This window comes from Antedon mediterranea, chromosome 11 (genome assembly GCF_964355755.1).
Source record: "Antedon mediterranea chromosome 11, ecAntMedi1.1, whole genome shotgun sequence".
Lineage (NCBI taxonomy): Eukaryota > Metazoa > Echinodermata > Crinoidea > Comatulida > Antedonidae > Antedon > Antedon mediterranea.
The window spans coordinates 7,936,664-7,955,595 of record NC_092680.1 but is presented as its reverse complement, the minus strand read 5'-3'; the positions used below and the strand labels follow the sequence as shown (position 1 = coordinate 7,955,595).

Below are 18,932 nucleotides of genomic sequence, written 5' to 3'. Positions count from 1 at the left end.
GATTTTTTCAAAACATTGCCAAATTCCGACCTTTTTATTTTTCGATTAAAATGGTTACTATATCATAATTAACATGCGCAGATCCCAATATTCGACTCTGTGCATGTTTATTATGCTATAGTAACCATTTTATGTCAAAAAATGACCAAATTTCAACCTTTTTATTTTTCGATAAAAAAATAAAATGATCGAAAAATGGAAATTTTTCGAAAATTTCTCTGTACTATAGTACAGGAATTTTTTCAAAAAATGACCAAATTCCGACCTTATTTGACTCTGCGCATGTGTATTATGCTATAGTAACCATTTATGTCAAAAAATAAAAAGGGTTGTAAATGACCTTTTTTTCCAAAATTTTCCTGTACAGGTTACTATAGCATAATTGAGATGCGCAGATCCCAATATTCGACTCTGCGCATGTTTATTATGCTATAGTAACCATTTATGTCAAAAAATAAAATGGTTGAAAAATTGCCTTTTTTTCGAAAATTACCCTGTAATAGTAATACTATAGTAACCATTTTATGTCAAAAAATGACCAAATTTCAACCTTTTTATTTTTCGATAAAACTGGTTACTATAGCATAATTGAAATGCGCAGATCCCAATAATCGACTCTGCGCATGTTGATTATGCTATGGTAACCATTTATGTCAAAAAAATAAAAGGGTCGAAATATTGCCTTTTTTCGAAAATTTCCCTTTACTATAGTACATGGATTTTTTCAAAAAAATTGCCAAATTTCGACCTTTTTATTTTTCGATTAAAATGGTTACTATATCATAATTAACATGCGCAGATCCCAATATTCGACTCTGTGCATGGTTATTATGCTATAGTAACCATTTTATGTCAAAAAATGACCAAATTTCAACCTTTTTATTTTTCGATAAAACTGGTTACTATAGCATAATTGACATGCGCAGATCCCAATAATCGACTCTGCGCATGTTTATTATTTATGTCAAAAAATAAAAAGGGTCGAAAAATGGCAATTTTTCGAAAATTGTCCTATTAGGCCTATAGTACAGGGATTTTTTCAAAAAATGACCAAATTCAAACCTTTTTATTTTCCGATAAAACTGGTTACTATAGCATAATTGAGATGCGCAGATCCCAATATTCGACTCTGCGCATGTTGATTATGCTATGGTAACCATTTATGTCAAAAAAATAAAAGGGTCGAAATATTGCCTTTTTTCGAAATTTCCCTTTACTATAGTACATGGATTTTTTCAAAACATTGCCAAATTCCGACCTTTTTATTTTTCGATTAAAATGGTTACTATATCATAATTAACATGCGCAGATCCCAATATTCGACTCTGTGCATGTTTATTATGCTATAGCAACCATTTTATGTCAAAAAATGACCAAATTTCAACCTTTTTATTTTTCGATAAAACTGGTTACTATAGCATAATTGACATGCGCACATCCCAATAATCGACTCTGCGCATGTTTATTATGCTATAGTAACCATAGATGTCAAAAAATAAAAGGGTCGAAAAATGGCAATTTTTCGAAAATTGTCCTATTATTGTACAGGGATTTTTTCAAAAAATGACCAACTTCCGATCCCAATATTCGACTCTGTGCATGGTTATTATGCTATAGTAACCATTTTATGTCAAAAAATGACCAAATTTCAACCTTTTTATTTTTCGATAAAACTGGTTACTATAGCATAATTGAGATGCGCAGATCCCAATAATCGACTCTGCGCATGTTTATTATGCTATAGTAACCATTTATGTCAAAAAATAAAAAGGGTCGAAAAATGGCAATTTTTCGAAAATTGTCCTATTAGGCCTATAGTACAGGGATTTTTTCAAAAAATGACCAAATTCCAACCTTTTTATTTTCCGATAAAACTGGTTACTATAGCATAATTGAGATGCGCAGATCCCAATATTTGACTTTGCGCACGTTGATTATGCTATGGTAACCATTTATGTCAAAAAAATAAAAGGGTCGAAATATTGCCTTTTTTCGAAATTTCCCTTTACTATAGTACATGGATTTTTTCAAAACATTGCCAAATTCCGACCTTTTTATTTTTCGATTAAAATGGTTACTATATCATAATTAACATGCGCAGATCCCAATATTCGACTCTGTGCATGTTTATTATGCTATAGTAACCATTTTATGTCAAAAAATGACCAAATTTTAACCTTTTTATTTTTCGATAAAACTGGTTACTATAGCATAATTGACATGCGCACATCCCAATAATCGACTCTGCGCATGTTTATTATGCTATAGTAACCATATATGTCAAAAAATAAAAGGGTCGAAAAATGGCAATTTTTCGAAAATTGTCCTATTATAGTACAGGGATTTTTTCAAAAAATGACCAAATTCCGACCTTTTTATTTTTCGATTAAAATGGTTACTATATCATAATTAACATGCGCAGATCCCCATATTCGACTCTGTGCATGTTTATTATGCTATAGTAACCATTTTATGTCAAAAAATGACCAAATTTCAACCTTTTTATTTTTCGATAAAACTGGTTACTATAGCATAATTGACATGCGCAGATCCCAATAATCGACTCTGCGCATGTTTATTATGCTATAGTAACCATTTATGTCAAAAAATAAAAGGGTCGAAATATTGCCCTTTTTCGAAAATTTTCCCTTTACTATAGTACATGGATTTTTTCAAAAAATGACCAAATTCCGACCTTTTTATTTTTCGATTAAAATGGTTACTATATCATAATTAACATGCGCAGATCCCCATATTCGACTCTGTGCATGTTTATTATGCTATAGTAACCATTTTATGTCAAAAAATGACCAAATTTCAACCTTTTTATTTTTCGATAAAACTGGTTACTATAGCATAATTGACATGCGCAGATCCCAATAATCGACTCTGCGCATGTTTATTATGCTATAGTAACCATTTATGTCAAAAAAATAAAAGGGTCGAAATATTGCCCTTTTTCGAAAATTTTCCCTTTACTATAGTACATGGATTTTTCCAAAAAATTGCCAAATTTCAACCTTTTTATTTTTCGATAAAACTGTAACCATTTATGTTAAAAAATAAAAGGATCGAAAAATGGCAATTTTTCGAAAATTTCCCTGTACTATAGTACAGGGATTTTTTCAAAAAATGAACAAATTCCGACCTTTTTATTTTTCGATAAAACTGGTTACTAAATAGCATAATTGACATGCGCAGATCCCACTATTCGACTCTGCGCATGTTTATTATGCTATAGTAACCATTTATGTCAAAAAATGAAAGGGTCTATAAATGGCTTTCTTCGAAAATTTCCCTGTACTATAGTACAGGGATTTTTTAAAAAATGACCAAATTCCGACCTTTTTATTTTTCGATAAAACTGGTTACTATAGCATAATTGACATGCGCAGATCCCAATATTCGACTCTGTGCATGTTTATTATGCTATAGTAACCATTTATGTTAAAAAATAAAAGGGTCGATAAATGGCATTTTTTCGAAAATTTTCCTGTACTATAATAGTACAGGGATTTTTAAAAAAATGACCAAATTCCGACCTTTTTATTTTTCGATAAAACTGGTTGCTATAGCATAATTGACATGCGCAGATCCTAATATTCGACTCTGCGCATGTTTATTATGCTATAGTAACCATTTTATGTCAAAAAAATGACCAAATTTCAACCTTTTTATTTTTCGATAAAACTTGATACTATAGCATAATTGACATGTGCAGAACCAATTATTCGACTCTGTGCATGTTTATTATGCTATAGTAACCATTTTATGTCCAAAAAATGACCAAATTTCAACCTTTTTATTTTTCGATAAAACTGGTTACTAAATAGCATAATTGACATGCGCAGATCCCACTATTCGACTCTGCGCATGTTTATTATGCTATAGTAACCATTTATGTCAAAAAATGAAAGGGTCGATAAATGGCTTTCGTCGAAAATTTCCCTGTACTATAGTACAGGGATTTTTCAAAAAATGACCAAATTCCAACCTTTTTATTTTCCGATAAAACTGGTTACTATAGCATAATTGAGATGCGCAGATCCCAATATTCAACTCTGCGCATGTTTATTATGCTATAGTAACCATTTATGTCAAAAAATAAAAGGGTCGATAAATGGCATTTTTTCGAAAATTTTCCTGTACTATAATAGTACAGGGATTTTTTCAAAAAATGACCAAATTCCGACCTTTTTATTTTTCGATAAAACTGGTTACTATAGCATAATTGAGATCCCAATTCGACTCTGCGCATGTTTATTATGCTATAGTAACCATTTTATGTCAAAAAATGACCAAATTTCGACCTTTTTATTTTTCGATAAAACTTGTTACTATAGCATAATTGACATGCGCAGATCCCAAACGAAAAATGGTCGGAATACGCACTTTTTAAAATTCAATTATTAAGCAATGATAGTGCTATATTAAGCAGTTTGTAACATGTGCATACCACATTATATAATTCCTTTAAACAGCATACTATGATGTATTATGTACAGTATTCTAAAATGTAAGAAAAACAAATGTTGTTGATTAAAATTCATATCATGCATAAAAAACAAGCTACTGCACATATTAACTTAGATAATAATATCATACGATATATTCTCAATACGCATCAAGCTGTACAACTCACTAGTTAAAATAATATTACTCTACGATTCTGAAACATGGGGACTCACAAAAGAAGAAGCACATAAACTTGACACATTTCACAGACAGCAACTTCGCAAAATCATAGGTATCAGGTTCCCAGACAGGATATCGAACATAAATTGATACAGAAGGACAGGAACGAAACCAATTTCGTTAGAAATAGTCGAGGCAAGATGGAGACTATTGGGTCACCACAGCAACAAGCTATTATTTCAGCAACACTACACAATATAAAATTTTGAGGAAGACCGAGAACCACCCTACAAATAACTCTCAGAAACGACCTACTCACCCTTTATAAGCAGAACACAAACATCAATTATCCTGGACAATTGAAAACCAAGAAAGAAATCAAACAACTTAAAGAACTAGCCAATGAAAGATCCGATTGGAAGAAACTGGTAAGAGATTTACGAAGCAGCCCAAGCGGAAATGTCGGCAGACTTTTCAGCGGAGAGGCAGTAATCAATCGATCAATATTCTCTCTCAATTCTTAAAACATACCAATCAAACCCATTACATTATTAAATCACTTATTAGAATATTAAACATGATGTTTAACACCTTTTTGAGATTAAATTTCACTATCAAAATTAAAGACGCAAATACAAAATAGTTGGTTAAATTTTGTAGCCACCTTACACGATGTATACAGTTATATTTTATGGCACAATATCATGAAATGATATTGAGTTGCATGCAAAAATCAACGTATATTTTAAAGTATACTATTATAATAAGGTAATCAATATTCATTACACAATTAAATTATTATTAATTGCACTGATATTGTATAAATATAAAGTATAATTACAGAGGCAAAACAAAGAAATTCTGACCTATAATAACATTAATTTTGGAGTTGTCACACCACACGAACAACACTAATGTAACAAGATGTACCAAATAGTTATAGATTGATATATCTCTGGAATATGTGATAATCTCACAGGGTTAGAACGCTTTCACACGAAAGTTTGTCACAGTTTAATGTAATCGCCGTGTAATTATTACAACAATAATACACACGCATGCGCAGATGTCACATCAATGTGATCTTTACACAGGCTTCGTTTGTTTGTTATTATTTATTTATACTGGTCTCCCAGAGGGTGCAGTTATGATCAGTGGCTATGATGTACTAGTACACAGAGGTAACCCCTACTCATCTCGAAAGATGTAATAGGTTCTTTAAAATGCACATGAGCCAGATGAACTCCGAACATATTACCGACTTGTTCCAAGCTAGATTTATCTCAATGTAAAGCTTCATTTAAACGAAAGACGGTGCCAGGTTGTTAAATAATGGAAAATTATATACAGAATTGAACGACGTCGTCTTCCGTTCCGTGGAACTGAACAAGCTTTCCGGAAACGATTTCACACGTTCGTAGCGAAGTAAAAATAATTTACATTTTGTAAGATATATCTGTAACTGTGAATCGTGTATTATGAAATCACTGGTACTTCTTATGCTAAGATATAAGACACATAGTATTGTCCGCATACCCTGCATTCTTGTTAGCCTGTTTGCGAATCTTTTCTGTAAAATGAAAACATAAAAACATTTACATATATATCTATTGTATACTACGTTTTGTAATAGGTTTGTATTGTAGTTTCAGTGATGTCGTATAGATTTGTCCGGCGGAGGGACCGCGTGTATACACGACGCCGCAAAAGCAAAACAAAATAAAAAATAACCGTAACAATAGGCTAACAATACAATGTCAGTATTATGTAATGCACCGATAAACTACGTTAGTGGCACTCAAATACAAATATCCATGTATGTAATGACACATGTCAAATCTTTCCAAAAAAGTGGAGAGCTTCTCGGACAAGGACCTATATTTATAACTATTGTCATAACAATACTACCATTGTTGTAACTTACCTGCGAGTTTGACTTTTCCAATTTCGCTTAACGCCTCAAATAGCTCACGAAGAGGGTGTTCCTGGCACCCATGTAACCAAATAAGAAGCATACGGTAAGTGTGCTCTTTCCAGCTTGTTTGACCTGAACCATAAAAAAATAGTAATCAATGTTCAAGAACTACACAGTAAATACCCATTAACGGATTTTGTTCGACAAACATGAAGATAAGCTATTCTGTAACTCGCATTCACCAACATTATATCTAATATGATATATTCAACATAAATACTAAAGAAAAAAAAAACTTTAGGCCTAATTTAATGTACAAATTTACCAGTATGTTGCTGTCCAATAGCTTTAACGTGTGCTTCTGTGAATCCCCAATGGAACGCTAGCTTCTTCCAGTCGTTTTGTTTGAAATTTTCTGTCGCTAACGACCAAATTATTGGCTTCATTTGCTTATTTTGCTCTGACGTATCTTTGCGAAATTGTGTAACGGGTTTAGGAGGAACACCTCCATTTTCTTCAGCATCTTTCTAACAATTGATACATACAGTTTTAATGAATATGTTGATACATAATGTGGCATAACTCAAATTTATGTATTATATGTTAAAGATGAAATTATAATGCACATTGATGAGCCTTGCATTTACTAAAAACATGTATATAAAGGCCGCCCTCTATATCGTCACACAAAATTTTACATAATGAAAATTAATTCTTCTGTTAGAATGAGAATTATTGTATCGTCGTGAATAAAATTGTTTTTTTATTCTAGTTAATCTAAATGTACAGTATATTGATTCGAAATAAAACAAACACCAACATATAAAGGTTTTGGTGAAAATTACAGTATAAAATATTATGTAGGCCTACAGTGTATACAGGCCATGCCAAACAGTGTCCCAAAATGGCTGGTAAGTTTAACCATTTAAATTTTCTCCTTTGCACAAATACAAATATACTTACCTTCTTTTTCATGTAACGTTCAGCCTTTATAAGCATGTCTACAATAGTGACGTTGTCGGCACGTGCTGCGATGCTAATAGGTGTCTTACCGCTCTAAAAAGAACATTTTTAATAATCCTGTTATTAAATAAATCTTTGGCGTTTAGTCATGCGTATTGATTTTTGCTATACGAAAAATGATTTCAAAAGTAGTTCAGTATAGTATCAATATTAACAATGCATTTAAAAGCACACATATTAAACAATTTACGTTGGAAGCTCACACAAATATTTAGAGGCCTGTATACAAAATTGGAATGGAGAATATTTTCAAGAAGGAGTAAAAGAACTAGCTTGATCAGTATAAAAATGTTCGGAATGTTCAAATAGCGTGAAACATACGTCTCTGTTAAACATGCTTTATCTTCGATGATACTATGGGTTATACAAACCAATAAAACGAAACTATCTGAAACAGCTGTTATAATATATATCATGAGAGAGTTTAGAATGTTGTACAAAATATCACACCTTTACTGTTCGCAAGCATTTGTTTATCTTAACATTATTACAATAATAGATCTCAGCACAAGGCCTTCCTAGAATATTCGGTTAAATTTATTTTGATATATAAAAATATAAAATCTTACTTTGTCTGCCAGAGCAACATCAGCGCCATATAATAGCAGCATCTCTACCACGCTAGGTACATTGTTTTCAGTCGCTTCGTGCAAAGCTGTGCGCTTTTTCTACAAAGACGAAAAAAACAAGTAATTCTTTTGTATGAGTAAGTCAAGATTGGATCAATTGAAGGTCAAGTTTGGATCAATTGAAAGTCAAGATTGGATCAATTGAAGAATTGACGTGTAGTTTTTGATTTGCGACAACCGATGACCTGAGAACGAGTTCGGTCATTTTAATTAATTGTGCGCATGCGGGAACTGCCCATCCATGCGCAAGTCCGAGGGCGTCAGTGGTCGCAAATCAAAAACTACACGTCAATTCTTTATTAGAAATCTTGATTATTATTTAGTTTTACCTTATTAATCGCGTTAACTGCACAACCCCAATCAAGAAGTGATTTCAATGACTTCATCTTTTCTAGCAGTGCGCACATATGTAAAGCTGTGTTACCGGGCTAAAAGAATCGAAGATGATATAGTAATTGAATACAATGTTCGGTAATACAGTAAAACCTATCCCCTGAGATACTCCTCTTTAAAAGGCACTCTTTTTAAGGAGGAACTCTTTTTAAGGAGACAAACAACAGATAACAACCAACCATTGATTCGTAGTATCAAAAGTGTATTGACATATTGTATGTAACATCAAAATAACGATACAACATAAACATTTTTAGTAGAAGCTTTGAGACACTTACCATGTTTCGTATATTTATTCGACAAGTGTGTTTTGCCAGAACTCCAATAACTTCAACGTGTTCGTTGAGCGCAGCAAAATGAATAGCACACATTTCCATCTATCATAAACAGATATAATGTCATGGCAATTGCCTAATCACACATTTATTAGTATTATTAGAAACATCAAATTTGATAGCCTTGGAAACATATAGGCCCTACAAATTGCCTACAATTAACCAACTGTCAAAGCTAAATTGGATTTTAAAATTGATTTGTATTTAAATTCAATTTAAAATGAATATCCATTTATATACTTACAGTTTTTTCCTGTGTTCATACAAAAAGAAAAAGAAAAAAAATAATTTAAAAAAATTGTATATTAGGGCGCTTTCGGGATTTCTAGGTGCAGGCGGAATTATTCATGATTTCTGCCCACGTTCGTCCTGGAAAAAAAAATTACGCGTGCAGGCGACGACCGACGAAACATCGATAGACATGACCTAACTTGTTGCAAGGTCACAGGTCATCCCAAATTGAAAGCTACATAGTGTTATACAGTCGAGTCAACTCAAGAACAATTATACGGATTGATAATTTTAAAAATAACTATAAAAAAGTAGAAATAAATAATTCATCAAATACGCAAATATAATTATGAGTAATGCTAATTTAGCGCTTTTTAAACGTCAATCTAATTACCATAACAACAAGAGCTGAATATTTTGTCTATGATTTACTAAATTGAACACACTACAGTAGTTGCTATTTTATTATAACAATGTTGTGTTAATCTGATTAAAGGCCCATTTACACTAGGGCGATAACGATCGACGATAATCAACATTTTTCGTGGATAAAACAAAAGAAATTAGAACCATTTTCGTTCTAGAACTTTAAGATAATCATTTATGCCATATTATTTTGATAAAAATAATATTCTTTTTAAATCCAATCAAATGACGTCACGATCAATAAAAAAAGTTGTATTGTAACGATATTATTGCTCTTACTAATCATGATTAATTGGACGTGTGGAAATAGTATTTTCATCAAAGACAGCATAGTTCTAGGATGAAAACTTTTTAAAATTCTTTTGTTTTAGGTATGAAAAATGCATATTTATCTTTTATCGTCGATCGTTATCGCCCTAGTGTAAATGGGCCTTAAGTCTGTTGTCGTTCATTTAGATTGAGTTATTTTTATTTATTTTGTAAAAGGGTAAAGCTGCTATTAATATTCATTTAACAGATTCTGTGTGTTTGTGCTTTGTTGTAAATTACCTATAACTAGGCTATTCGAGTAGGTCAAATGCTGGTCATGGCTCGGACATTAACTGGAGAATGCTGTAATAATGTACTATTACGGAATGTAAAAACATCATGGACATATTAATAGACTACTAATAGGCTGTTTAGTGTGAATAAACTCTTACGTTTGATTTGGCATTTATTTCAGCATTGCTTTGTAGTAATAGATCAACGACTTCTGGATGACCTTCCTCGGCTGCAAAATGAAGAGCTGTTTTTCCTTCCTAAAAAAGAAAATGTCTTCAATCAATTTATTTTTTACTATATAAAAACTCACAATGTTACATGTATGTAATAGCAACAAAAAAAACCAAATATTTTGGTTTTTTACATTAAAATAGCTAAGAATAAATAATTAACATTTTTATCAAATAAAAATCAGAATAATTATTAGTACCGACCTTTAGTATTTTATAATTATAAACAAACAATCATTATTGTCGTTATATCATCATCATCATTGTACTCACTTAAGAAATACAATCAATATAAATTAAATATATAGATATCAACATCTCAATATACTCATTGTCGTTACTCTCATCATTATCTTATCCTCATTAACCATCAATGCATTATTATTATTATTATTGTTATTGTTTGTTGTTATGTTTACATATTAAGTAGGCCTAATTCAAGATATCGACGTACCACATTTCTACAATCTACTTCCAACTCATTTTCAATAAGTAATTTGACGGCATCAACGTGACCACCCTTCGCTGCAAGCTGTATAGCTAAGCACCCGTCCTGAAATGGAAATTCAAGTAATTCAGTAACGGTGCTATGAACCTACTCTTACATTTAACGCTTGGTTCTCACTGGGACGCAACGCAAGCACGTAAGCGCAACGCAGGCGAGTTGACCAATTACGTACTTGAGTTGCGCCTACGTACGTCCTTGCGTTGCGCATACGTCCTTGTGTTGCGTCCTAGTGGGAACCAAGCTTTAGAAAAACTTGCACAGATAACTTTTCATTGCACAGAGAAACCACCTTTGCTCAGAGAAACTATATAACCTTTTTTGTTGTTGTGCAGATAAACTACTTCTCGCTGTTAATGTTACACAGAGAAATGTGGTTTCGTTTCGGAAATAAAATACTTGTTGTTTTTACAGAGAAATTTGTTTTTGTTACGCATATAAACTACTTGTTATTGTTAGACAGAGACAATTGTTTTCGTTGTGCACATGAACAACTTTTCGTCGTTGCACTGAAACTACTTTTCGTTGACGCAAGGGTCAATTATTCCTATGTGTTTCAGCAGATTGACAATTATTTGTTTGGAATTGAAAGGACAGAGACGGATTAGTGGCTAATGAAAGCGTCAATATTACTTATAGTTATAATAAAAATTGTAACCGACTTGCATGACAAACAGTCAAAGTTCATTTATATTTACATTTAATCTATACATATTTATCATGGGACAATCAATATAGGCCTAACACCTACTATATAAAGTAACATTACCATAAACATGTTCATTATAAAGCCAATGGATTACAGTAATCTCTGTACACTATATAGGTAATAAGAGATAATTCTGTTTTATTCATTAATTAATTGTTTTGAAAATTGACAACAACATTTTACAATGAAGCGCCAGAATAGCGTTCTTTCGAAGCAGATTTTTTTTACAGCAAGATTTACCGGAATAAATTGGCTCAAATAGGTATTAAAAATAGTGTAAGCAAATATAAAATAAGCACCCTTGGAGGTAAACATTTGTCAAGAGCAATAGAGGCAAAATGATGTATATTATACAGACTAAGATTCGGCACTACGCTTTGATTTTGTGGAGTTGATTTCTATACTGGGAGAACACTGCGTAATGGTCATTAAAGCCGCGCCGTCTTGTACATTTGGTACTACAGGGAGCTAGGCGATATTGCAAGGGTTGTTATGCAATATTTGTCAACCAGTAGGCCTAAGTAATAATAAAACAAACCTCGGTTCGTGCAAACTTTTTACACCTCTGTATTATCAAATATTGCAGTACCTCAGTGCATCCATTTTCAGCAGCCAAATGGAACGGCGTCTTCTTTCCCTGTCATATTGAAATTGTGTATTAATAAAAATAAAACATGAGTTTCAAAACTCCACAGTATTTAAAGATAGTATTTCATGTGAAAGATCTAAATACTTTAACTCATGAACAGTTTTAGAAATATAAACAAATTGTAGAATATCACAGATTAGTATGAATATATATATACAGAAGTTATATTAGTAAAATTAGTTTATTTTTTTCTTTTGCCAAGAACACATAAAGAAGACCAAAAAACAAGAATATTACAAACTCGGTTTCAAATTGGACGCACGCAACGGACGCAAGTGAGTTGACCAATCACAAGCGACAGTTAGATGATCCATCACATTGTGATTGGTCAAAATACTTACTACAGGCTTACGTCCTTACGTTGTGTCCAAGTGGGAACCAAGCTTTACAAATTGCTACGTTAATAGTTATTTAAAAATTAAAGATAGTCTACAATACAATGAACACGCTATGACGGAGTATAATAAACTGAATAGCAGTATGACATTTAACATACATTCTGAAACTGTAATTGTTTACCAATTAAGATACAGTTACATATTTATAATGTTACGACTATTTTAATGGACAACCTTAAATGTTAATAGCCACAACCATTATGCAACAGTGACGTAACAGACGTGTGCCAAACATTTCTGCTCTGCTGATCAGCATGCCATACAATGTGCTCCTTTGCCAATTCTGGACTCTGGACAATAATAGCAGAATTATTTTCGTACTGTATATATATAATAATAATGTGTACAGTTATAGGCTAGGTTGATACACTGTATTTCGTGACACCTCCATCATAACCATCACATAATACAGGCGCCACATGTGATGCTTGTGTTACACTGTATTACATAATTTGCCTACCTATGATCTGGATATATGATGTCATATGTGGAGATCACAGAGAATCGGATGACAATAATAAAAAACCACACAATACATTTTAAAGCACAATACGTTCATAACTATCGGTGTTATTTCAAATAACCAATATGGTGGCGCATTATTCATAAATGATGATTGCTTTCTATTGCTTTGTATCAATTTTTGTTTGTTTTATTATATTTCAGTTTTAATCATTAAAGTTTATATTTTTAGATTGCTACTTTGATTGAGTCCTTGTAAGACAAGCTAAAACTTGGAAATGTTAATTTATATTGAATAGATTTTACTGAAAAACTCATAATAGATAATAATTATAAAAAAATGACAATGCTGTTAACCATTAATGAATAATCATGACAAATACATTGTACGACTGCGGTGGTGAGTTTACAGTAGGCCTATATGTAAATGTATTAAATCGTCCTCAAGATCAATGAGAAACTGAGAAAATTCGGATTGGACCCTACGAACCAACATCAGTGCAGCACCTGCCCAAATTAACGTGATGGACCAGTACACCAAGGAAACTCTCTACTCTTTCAAAAGATGTATCTGGTTATTCACATTGGATCACCAGAAGAAAAGACTTGTTCTATAACCAGAACTAATGGTCCAGAGTTATCTGAACTTGATGGTTAGGCCTACGGTTGCGACGCCTTAATCATGCCTTAACCACTCGGCCACTCGACTTCTATTTGCTGTATAGTGTATGTACGTATATCAATAGCAAATTGGATACTATCATTATTACAAGTTTTTTTTTATTTAACAACATCTTTATACAAAATTACACAATAAGGTAAAAGAATCCTTTTTTTTTGCATTGTGGTCCTGTCTTGAAAATAACAAAATCGGGAAAAATGTTTAGTTTTAGATTTACCTAAAATTTATAAACAAAACAAAGCTCTGTGAGAGTTAGTAAAGCTTCTACCACAATAAAAACGTTAGATAACAACAATTAGCAGCTAATAATATAATATTGCGACTCGATGTACCAACATTCTATTATCTACCTCTAAATGAACAGTTCGTTTCTCAAACTGAGATGAATCGTCTCTAACTTTTGGTGTCTCGTCTTTCTTAACAATCGATATATCCGACAATAATGAAACGCCACTTTTGAATCTTCCGAACATACCTGATAGCTTAATAGAATAATTACAAAATACATTACACATTGGAAACAAACAGTATATCCTGCTGTAAACAAGAGTAGATGGATAAAAAGAACACCACCAAGTAAGAACGATGACATCAATTAACGTAAATTGAATTTTCAAACAAAAGTATAACGAGTGTCAAAGTAGGAATAAATAACATTACAACAATGTTTGTAATTGTACAGTAATTGTGTAGGCCTAAAGTATTTAGCTCAAGCATGGCCAACTAGATCCCATTATTTTATCTACATTACCTCCCACAACGAATAAAAAACCTTTCTTAAGCGTGGTTCCCACTAGCGACGCAACGCAAGGACGTAACGCAACGCAAATGAATTGACCAATCACAAGCGATGGCTTAAAAGGTTAAAAGTTGATATCAAGATTCTCTGGAGAAAAGAATAGAATATATTCTCGTTTTCCATATAAACAGTAAACTGGTACCCTTTTTCAAAAGAGGTACCGTATAGTAAAAAATAGTGTCTGACGAAAACTTATGGAACGCCAGACGCGCAAAAACCCATTGATTTGAAGTCACATTAGTTTCTATATTATACCTTATTGTCTTGCGTTGAATCTAGTGCAACAGTGTCACTTGCTGCTTCTTCGTCTTCTTCGGCGTCTTCATCGATAAGGTTTTCAACTATGTATTTCATTACCTCTATATTTCCTCGCATTGCAGCACAATGGAGGATGTTCAATCCAAGCTGTAAGTATTTAACAGTGTTTTTCACGAAGAACAAATCAATTTACCTGATAAACTTTCAAATGTTAAAGCTCCTTTAAAAAACAAGACGTCTTCTTGTGATACAGTATAGTAATAACAATAACATAACATAACATTAATATAATAACAACATAAATTATTCAGTGCTACATTTAGGAATTCGTTACCTTTTTTTATATAAATAAAAATATATCGTTTACAAGTAGCCTACCTTATTTTCGCATTTAACAGTGACATTGGCTTTTGACAGAGCATCAAGTACCTTGTGGTGTCCAAACCACGCTGCCCAAAGTAACGCGTTCATTCCATACTAGAAAAACAAATGTTAAAAATTGAATTATTTTTATTGGATTAATGAATCATTTATTATTTTAATAAGAAATAAGTTACTAGTTATATTTAGTGAAATTATTAGTTTAGTATATATCTTAGTACTTGTATTGTGTTGTTAAAATTGCACACAAATGAAATAATGACATCAAAATAATATTTAAAGCTCTCCATGCAAAAATGATTAAAAATATGAATGTAATTTTGTAAAGATCATTATTATTTGCTCTTGATCATGTAAATTATGAGAAACAAGAAACACGTTGGAAATCAGTGACGATTTGAAATAAGTTAAATACATAATATCATACACTACAATAAATGCGAACAGCATATTTGTCTTACCTTATCTGGCCAGTCAACTTTTGCATCATTATCAAGTAAAAATAGAACTACTTCATCATGACCCTGTCCCGCAGCAAGATGTAATGCTATTCTGTCTTTCTGTAAAAATAATCATCGTAAAACTGTTCACACAATCTCAACTCAACAATGACAACTTCAGCGTATAATTAACAATTCATGTTTGCATAAAGAAGATACAAACGGAATTTGTTCATGAATCTATGGTGATGTGGAACCGAAACTATTGAAAATACCAACATGCCCTGGCTTAAATAAGAGTGTATTCCACGGAGTTATAAATCCATGTGTATTCTTAAGAAATTTGATGGATCAACTTAAAATACCATACAATCTGCTCGAAACGTGATTTGCCAACATAATACTTATATTCCCCCATGTTTAGACATAGTGTAATGTTTTTTATATCATCCGTTCCTTCAATAAAGATGAAAACTCGAGTGGGCCTACTACAATCACTCTTACCTCGTCCATAGCGTTAACATTAACACCCTTGCTAACGAGCGATTCAACCTTCTCCAAATCTCCATGTTTTGCTGCCTCGTGTAGCTCCCGTTCACTGTACAAAACTGGTAAAGAAATTTTACGATAAATATCCGCCATAATGTTTAATCCATATCTTTTTTAAAACATTGCAACTTACTTAATATACTGTGTCAGTATCGTTCAAGGATCCTAACAGCATGTACCCATATTTCTCAATGACTCACTACACTGTTATTAACACCTATTATTTGGTTTGTTGTCCGCGTTTTCAGTAAGCAAATATGTATTGATATCGATAATATATTATTCATGGTCTGTACTGTAGAAAAATGAGGGTACGTGAGTTGTGTGTTTACCTCCACGCACTTAAACCCGTCGCATACAAAATAGTACCGTGTCATAGCGCAGAAAGATACCGATGAAACAATGAGATAGGCCTACAATAAAATTATATATTAATAGGGAGATGTACGGTAATAAAAATAACAACAATAATTCCATATCTAGCGATATAACAAAGCACCTTATATCTAAAAAACAGATACATCAAAAGAGCTTACGTTAACAAAAATTAAAATTTAACATGAGGGATTCACACTCTTAAATTGACTTTCAAAAAGTTGAAACGGTGAGTTGGGGGACAGCAGAAATCGAACTCCCCACTAGAACTTGGTGAGTGTCCATGGCAGACCCGCGTCCAGATAATAGGCAATGCATTACCAGTGGTCTGTTCCATACTGCAGCAATACAGTATAACCATGGAGAAAATATCGAATTAGAAATTTGACAATTCCCTAGTAAAAATGTACAAAATAACGTCACACAAGACACAGTAAGGCTATCAGTAGGCCCACTATAATAAGACACAGTAAGGCTATCAGTAGGCCCACTATAATAATTAGACACAGTAGGCCAACTATAATAGGCTTAAGTGCATAAAATCAATAACACAGTAACATCTAAAAATATAATACTATCATTTTGTATTTGTAAACATTATTATAAATACATTTACGCTTTAATTATTCATACATTTACGTAGGCCTACAGTCAAGGCAAATTTCAGTAAATCGCGTGTAACTTCAATCGTGTATAACATAGATATTCTAAGATTAAATTTATTTAATATTCAACGTGTATCATTAGAACAAAAAACACATTGTCAATCGATTGCTTATGAATATCATTATCGTTTAACACCTACAATATTGACAGCAAGAGCAATTCGATTGTAAATTAACAACGTTATGCTACCACAACTATAATCTAACAATTTAATTAATTGATCAATATAACGTACATAGCATACAGTCCGTAGTACTTCGTAATCATTGTGTTTACGTAGAAAGTTTGTATACGTGGAAAATATATGAACATGTACTGGATCACACGAAACCCTAAATATTCTTCATTCAATGATCAACAATTTCATATTGGATTAAAAAAGGCGATGTTCTTTTTACATATTATATCTGACAAATTGCATACAGCCAACACTAAACTGGCACAATTAGTAAAGATCATTAGGTAATGTTCCATTCATTGAATCGGGTAATAGCGATGATTAATGAATTCATCAAAAAGTCATAGGTTTCTTTTATAAGGCTATACCAAGTAATGTATGAACTTATATAGTGAAATTATTGTAATTTCACTCTTCGCTGAATACGCATGAACATTCATTTTTAAATTGTTTAAAAATTACTCAAGGGAATTGTGAAATTACTGTAATTTTACTCTTCTCTGGTTATCTAATAAAACTAATTTAAAACAAATTAAAATATAAGCATGATAATATAAAGCAGAATAATATTAAAATAATTATTTTACTCTATTGTAAATTATTTTTATGAGCCCATAACATTTTTTTGCAGTGTGGTTTAAAAATGATGTGCTATTATTGCAATAAGGTTTTGATTTTTGTTTTCTCGACTCTAATACGATGTGGTAATTTTCTGGTATGCCTACATCCTCCATTCTAAGACCACCATGTCATTAAAATAGGGTCTAACTGACCATGCTCTTGGCCGTTCTGAGAGTCTTAATAAATGAATGGCCCAACTGCACCTAAGCATAATATCTATGTTGAAGGCTGTTTTAGTGGAATTCCTTTTAGTGACATTGGTTAATAGATAAACCAATATTTTAATATAATAATATGATATAATATTATAGTGCTGGACACACAATAATACAATCATACAGATAGAGTAGGCCTACATGGAGCCTTGTTACGTGTACGTCTGTTAAAGGCATACAGACCGGAAATTCCTGCTCGGTAAATCCGACGGAAAATGTACAACTTACGTATTTCCCCGTCGTCTACCGTAATCTCCGTCATCTTGAATATTCTTCCAGTAAGATGCCTAGGGGTTAAAATGCCTTCCCCAAGGCTTTGGTTTCCAAAAACGAAGATCCAAACTGTTAGGCCTACTCCTTATGTCATTTAAAAACGACTAAAGGTGACGGTTGTACCTGGTTTGCCGTCAATAGTTGCCTATTGAACTATTAAAGCCGACTTTTGTTGATTTCTTTTACCAATTAGCATAACAAAGGCTTCATGGTTCTGTATAGATATAATATAGATCGTGAATGACGTCATCTACAACAAAAAATAATGGAGAATTATAATATAAGGTACGGAAATTTAGGGAAAATCTAACATTTAAATTGATTGATTTTAATATACAGTAATAATTAATAGTAATATATACATTATTTTTTTTAAATGTTTTAATGAATAATAATCCAGTTCGTCTATTTT

At 32.2% G+C, this 18,932-nt stretch overlaps 1 protein-coding gene across 1 annotated transcript; it reads right to left on the bottom strand.

Annotated features, from left to right (window-relative positions):
• Positions 1 to 4,447: 4,447 nt before the first annotated feature.
• On the bottom strand, positions 4,448 to 18,650 carry LOC140063086 (uncharacterized). Its single transcript, XM_072109519.1, has 17 exons — positions 18,476 to 18,650; positions 16,148 to 16,251; positions 15,665 to 15,763; positions 15,201 to 15,299; positions 14,820 to 14,969; positions 14,116 to 14,247; positions 12,113 to 12,211; positions 10,815 to 10,913; positions 10,274 to 10,387; positions 9,175 to 9,183; positions 8,874 to 8,972; positions 8,532 to 8,630; positions 8,143 to 8,241; positions 7,514 to 7,606; positions 6,876 to 7,077; positions 6,560 to 6,682; positions 4,448 to 6,205 (listed from the first exon to the last, which is right to left on the bottom strand). Exons 1-17 carry the CDS (start codon positions 18,507 to 18,509, stop codon positions 6,138 to 6,140), a joined length of 1,722 nt encoding a protein of 573 aa, XP_071965620.1. The 5' UTR covers positions 18,510 to 18,650; the 3' UTR covers positions 4,448 to 6,137.
• Between the last annotated feature and the right edge of the window lie 282 nt (positions 18,651 to 18,932).

Coding starts and splice junctions, on each gene's coding strand:
- LOC140063086 (XM_072109519.1), bottom strand. CDS start 18,509: ATGACGGAGATTACGGTAGACGACGGGGAAATAC. Junction 8,631..8,873: donor GAATAAATATACGAAACATG/GTAAGTGTCTCA, acceptor CGATTCTTTTAG/CCCGGTAACACAGCTTTACA. Junction 7,607..8,142: donor ATGTTGCTCTGGCAGACAAA/GTAAGATTTTAT, acceptor TGTTCTTTTTAG/AGCGGTAAGACACCTATTAG.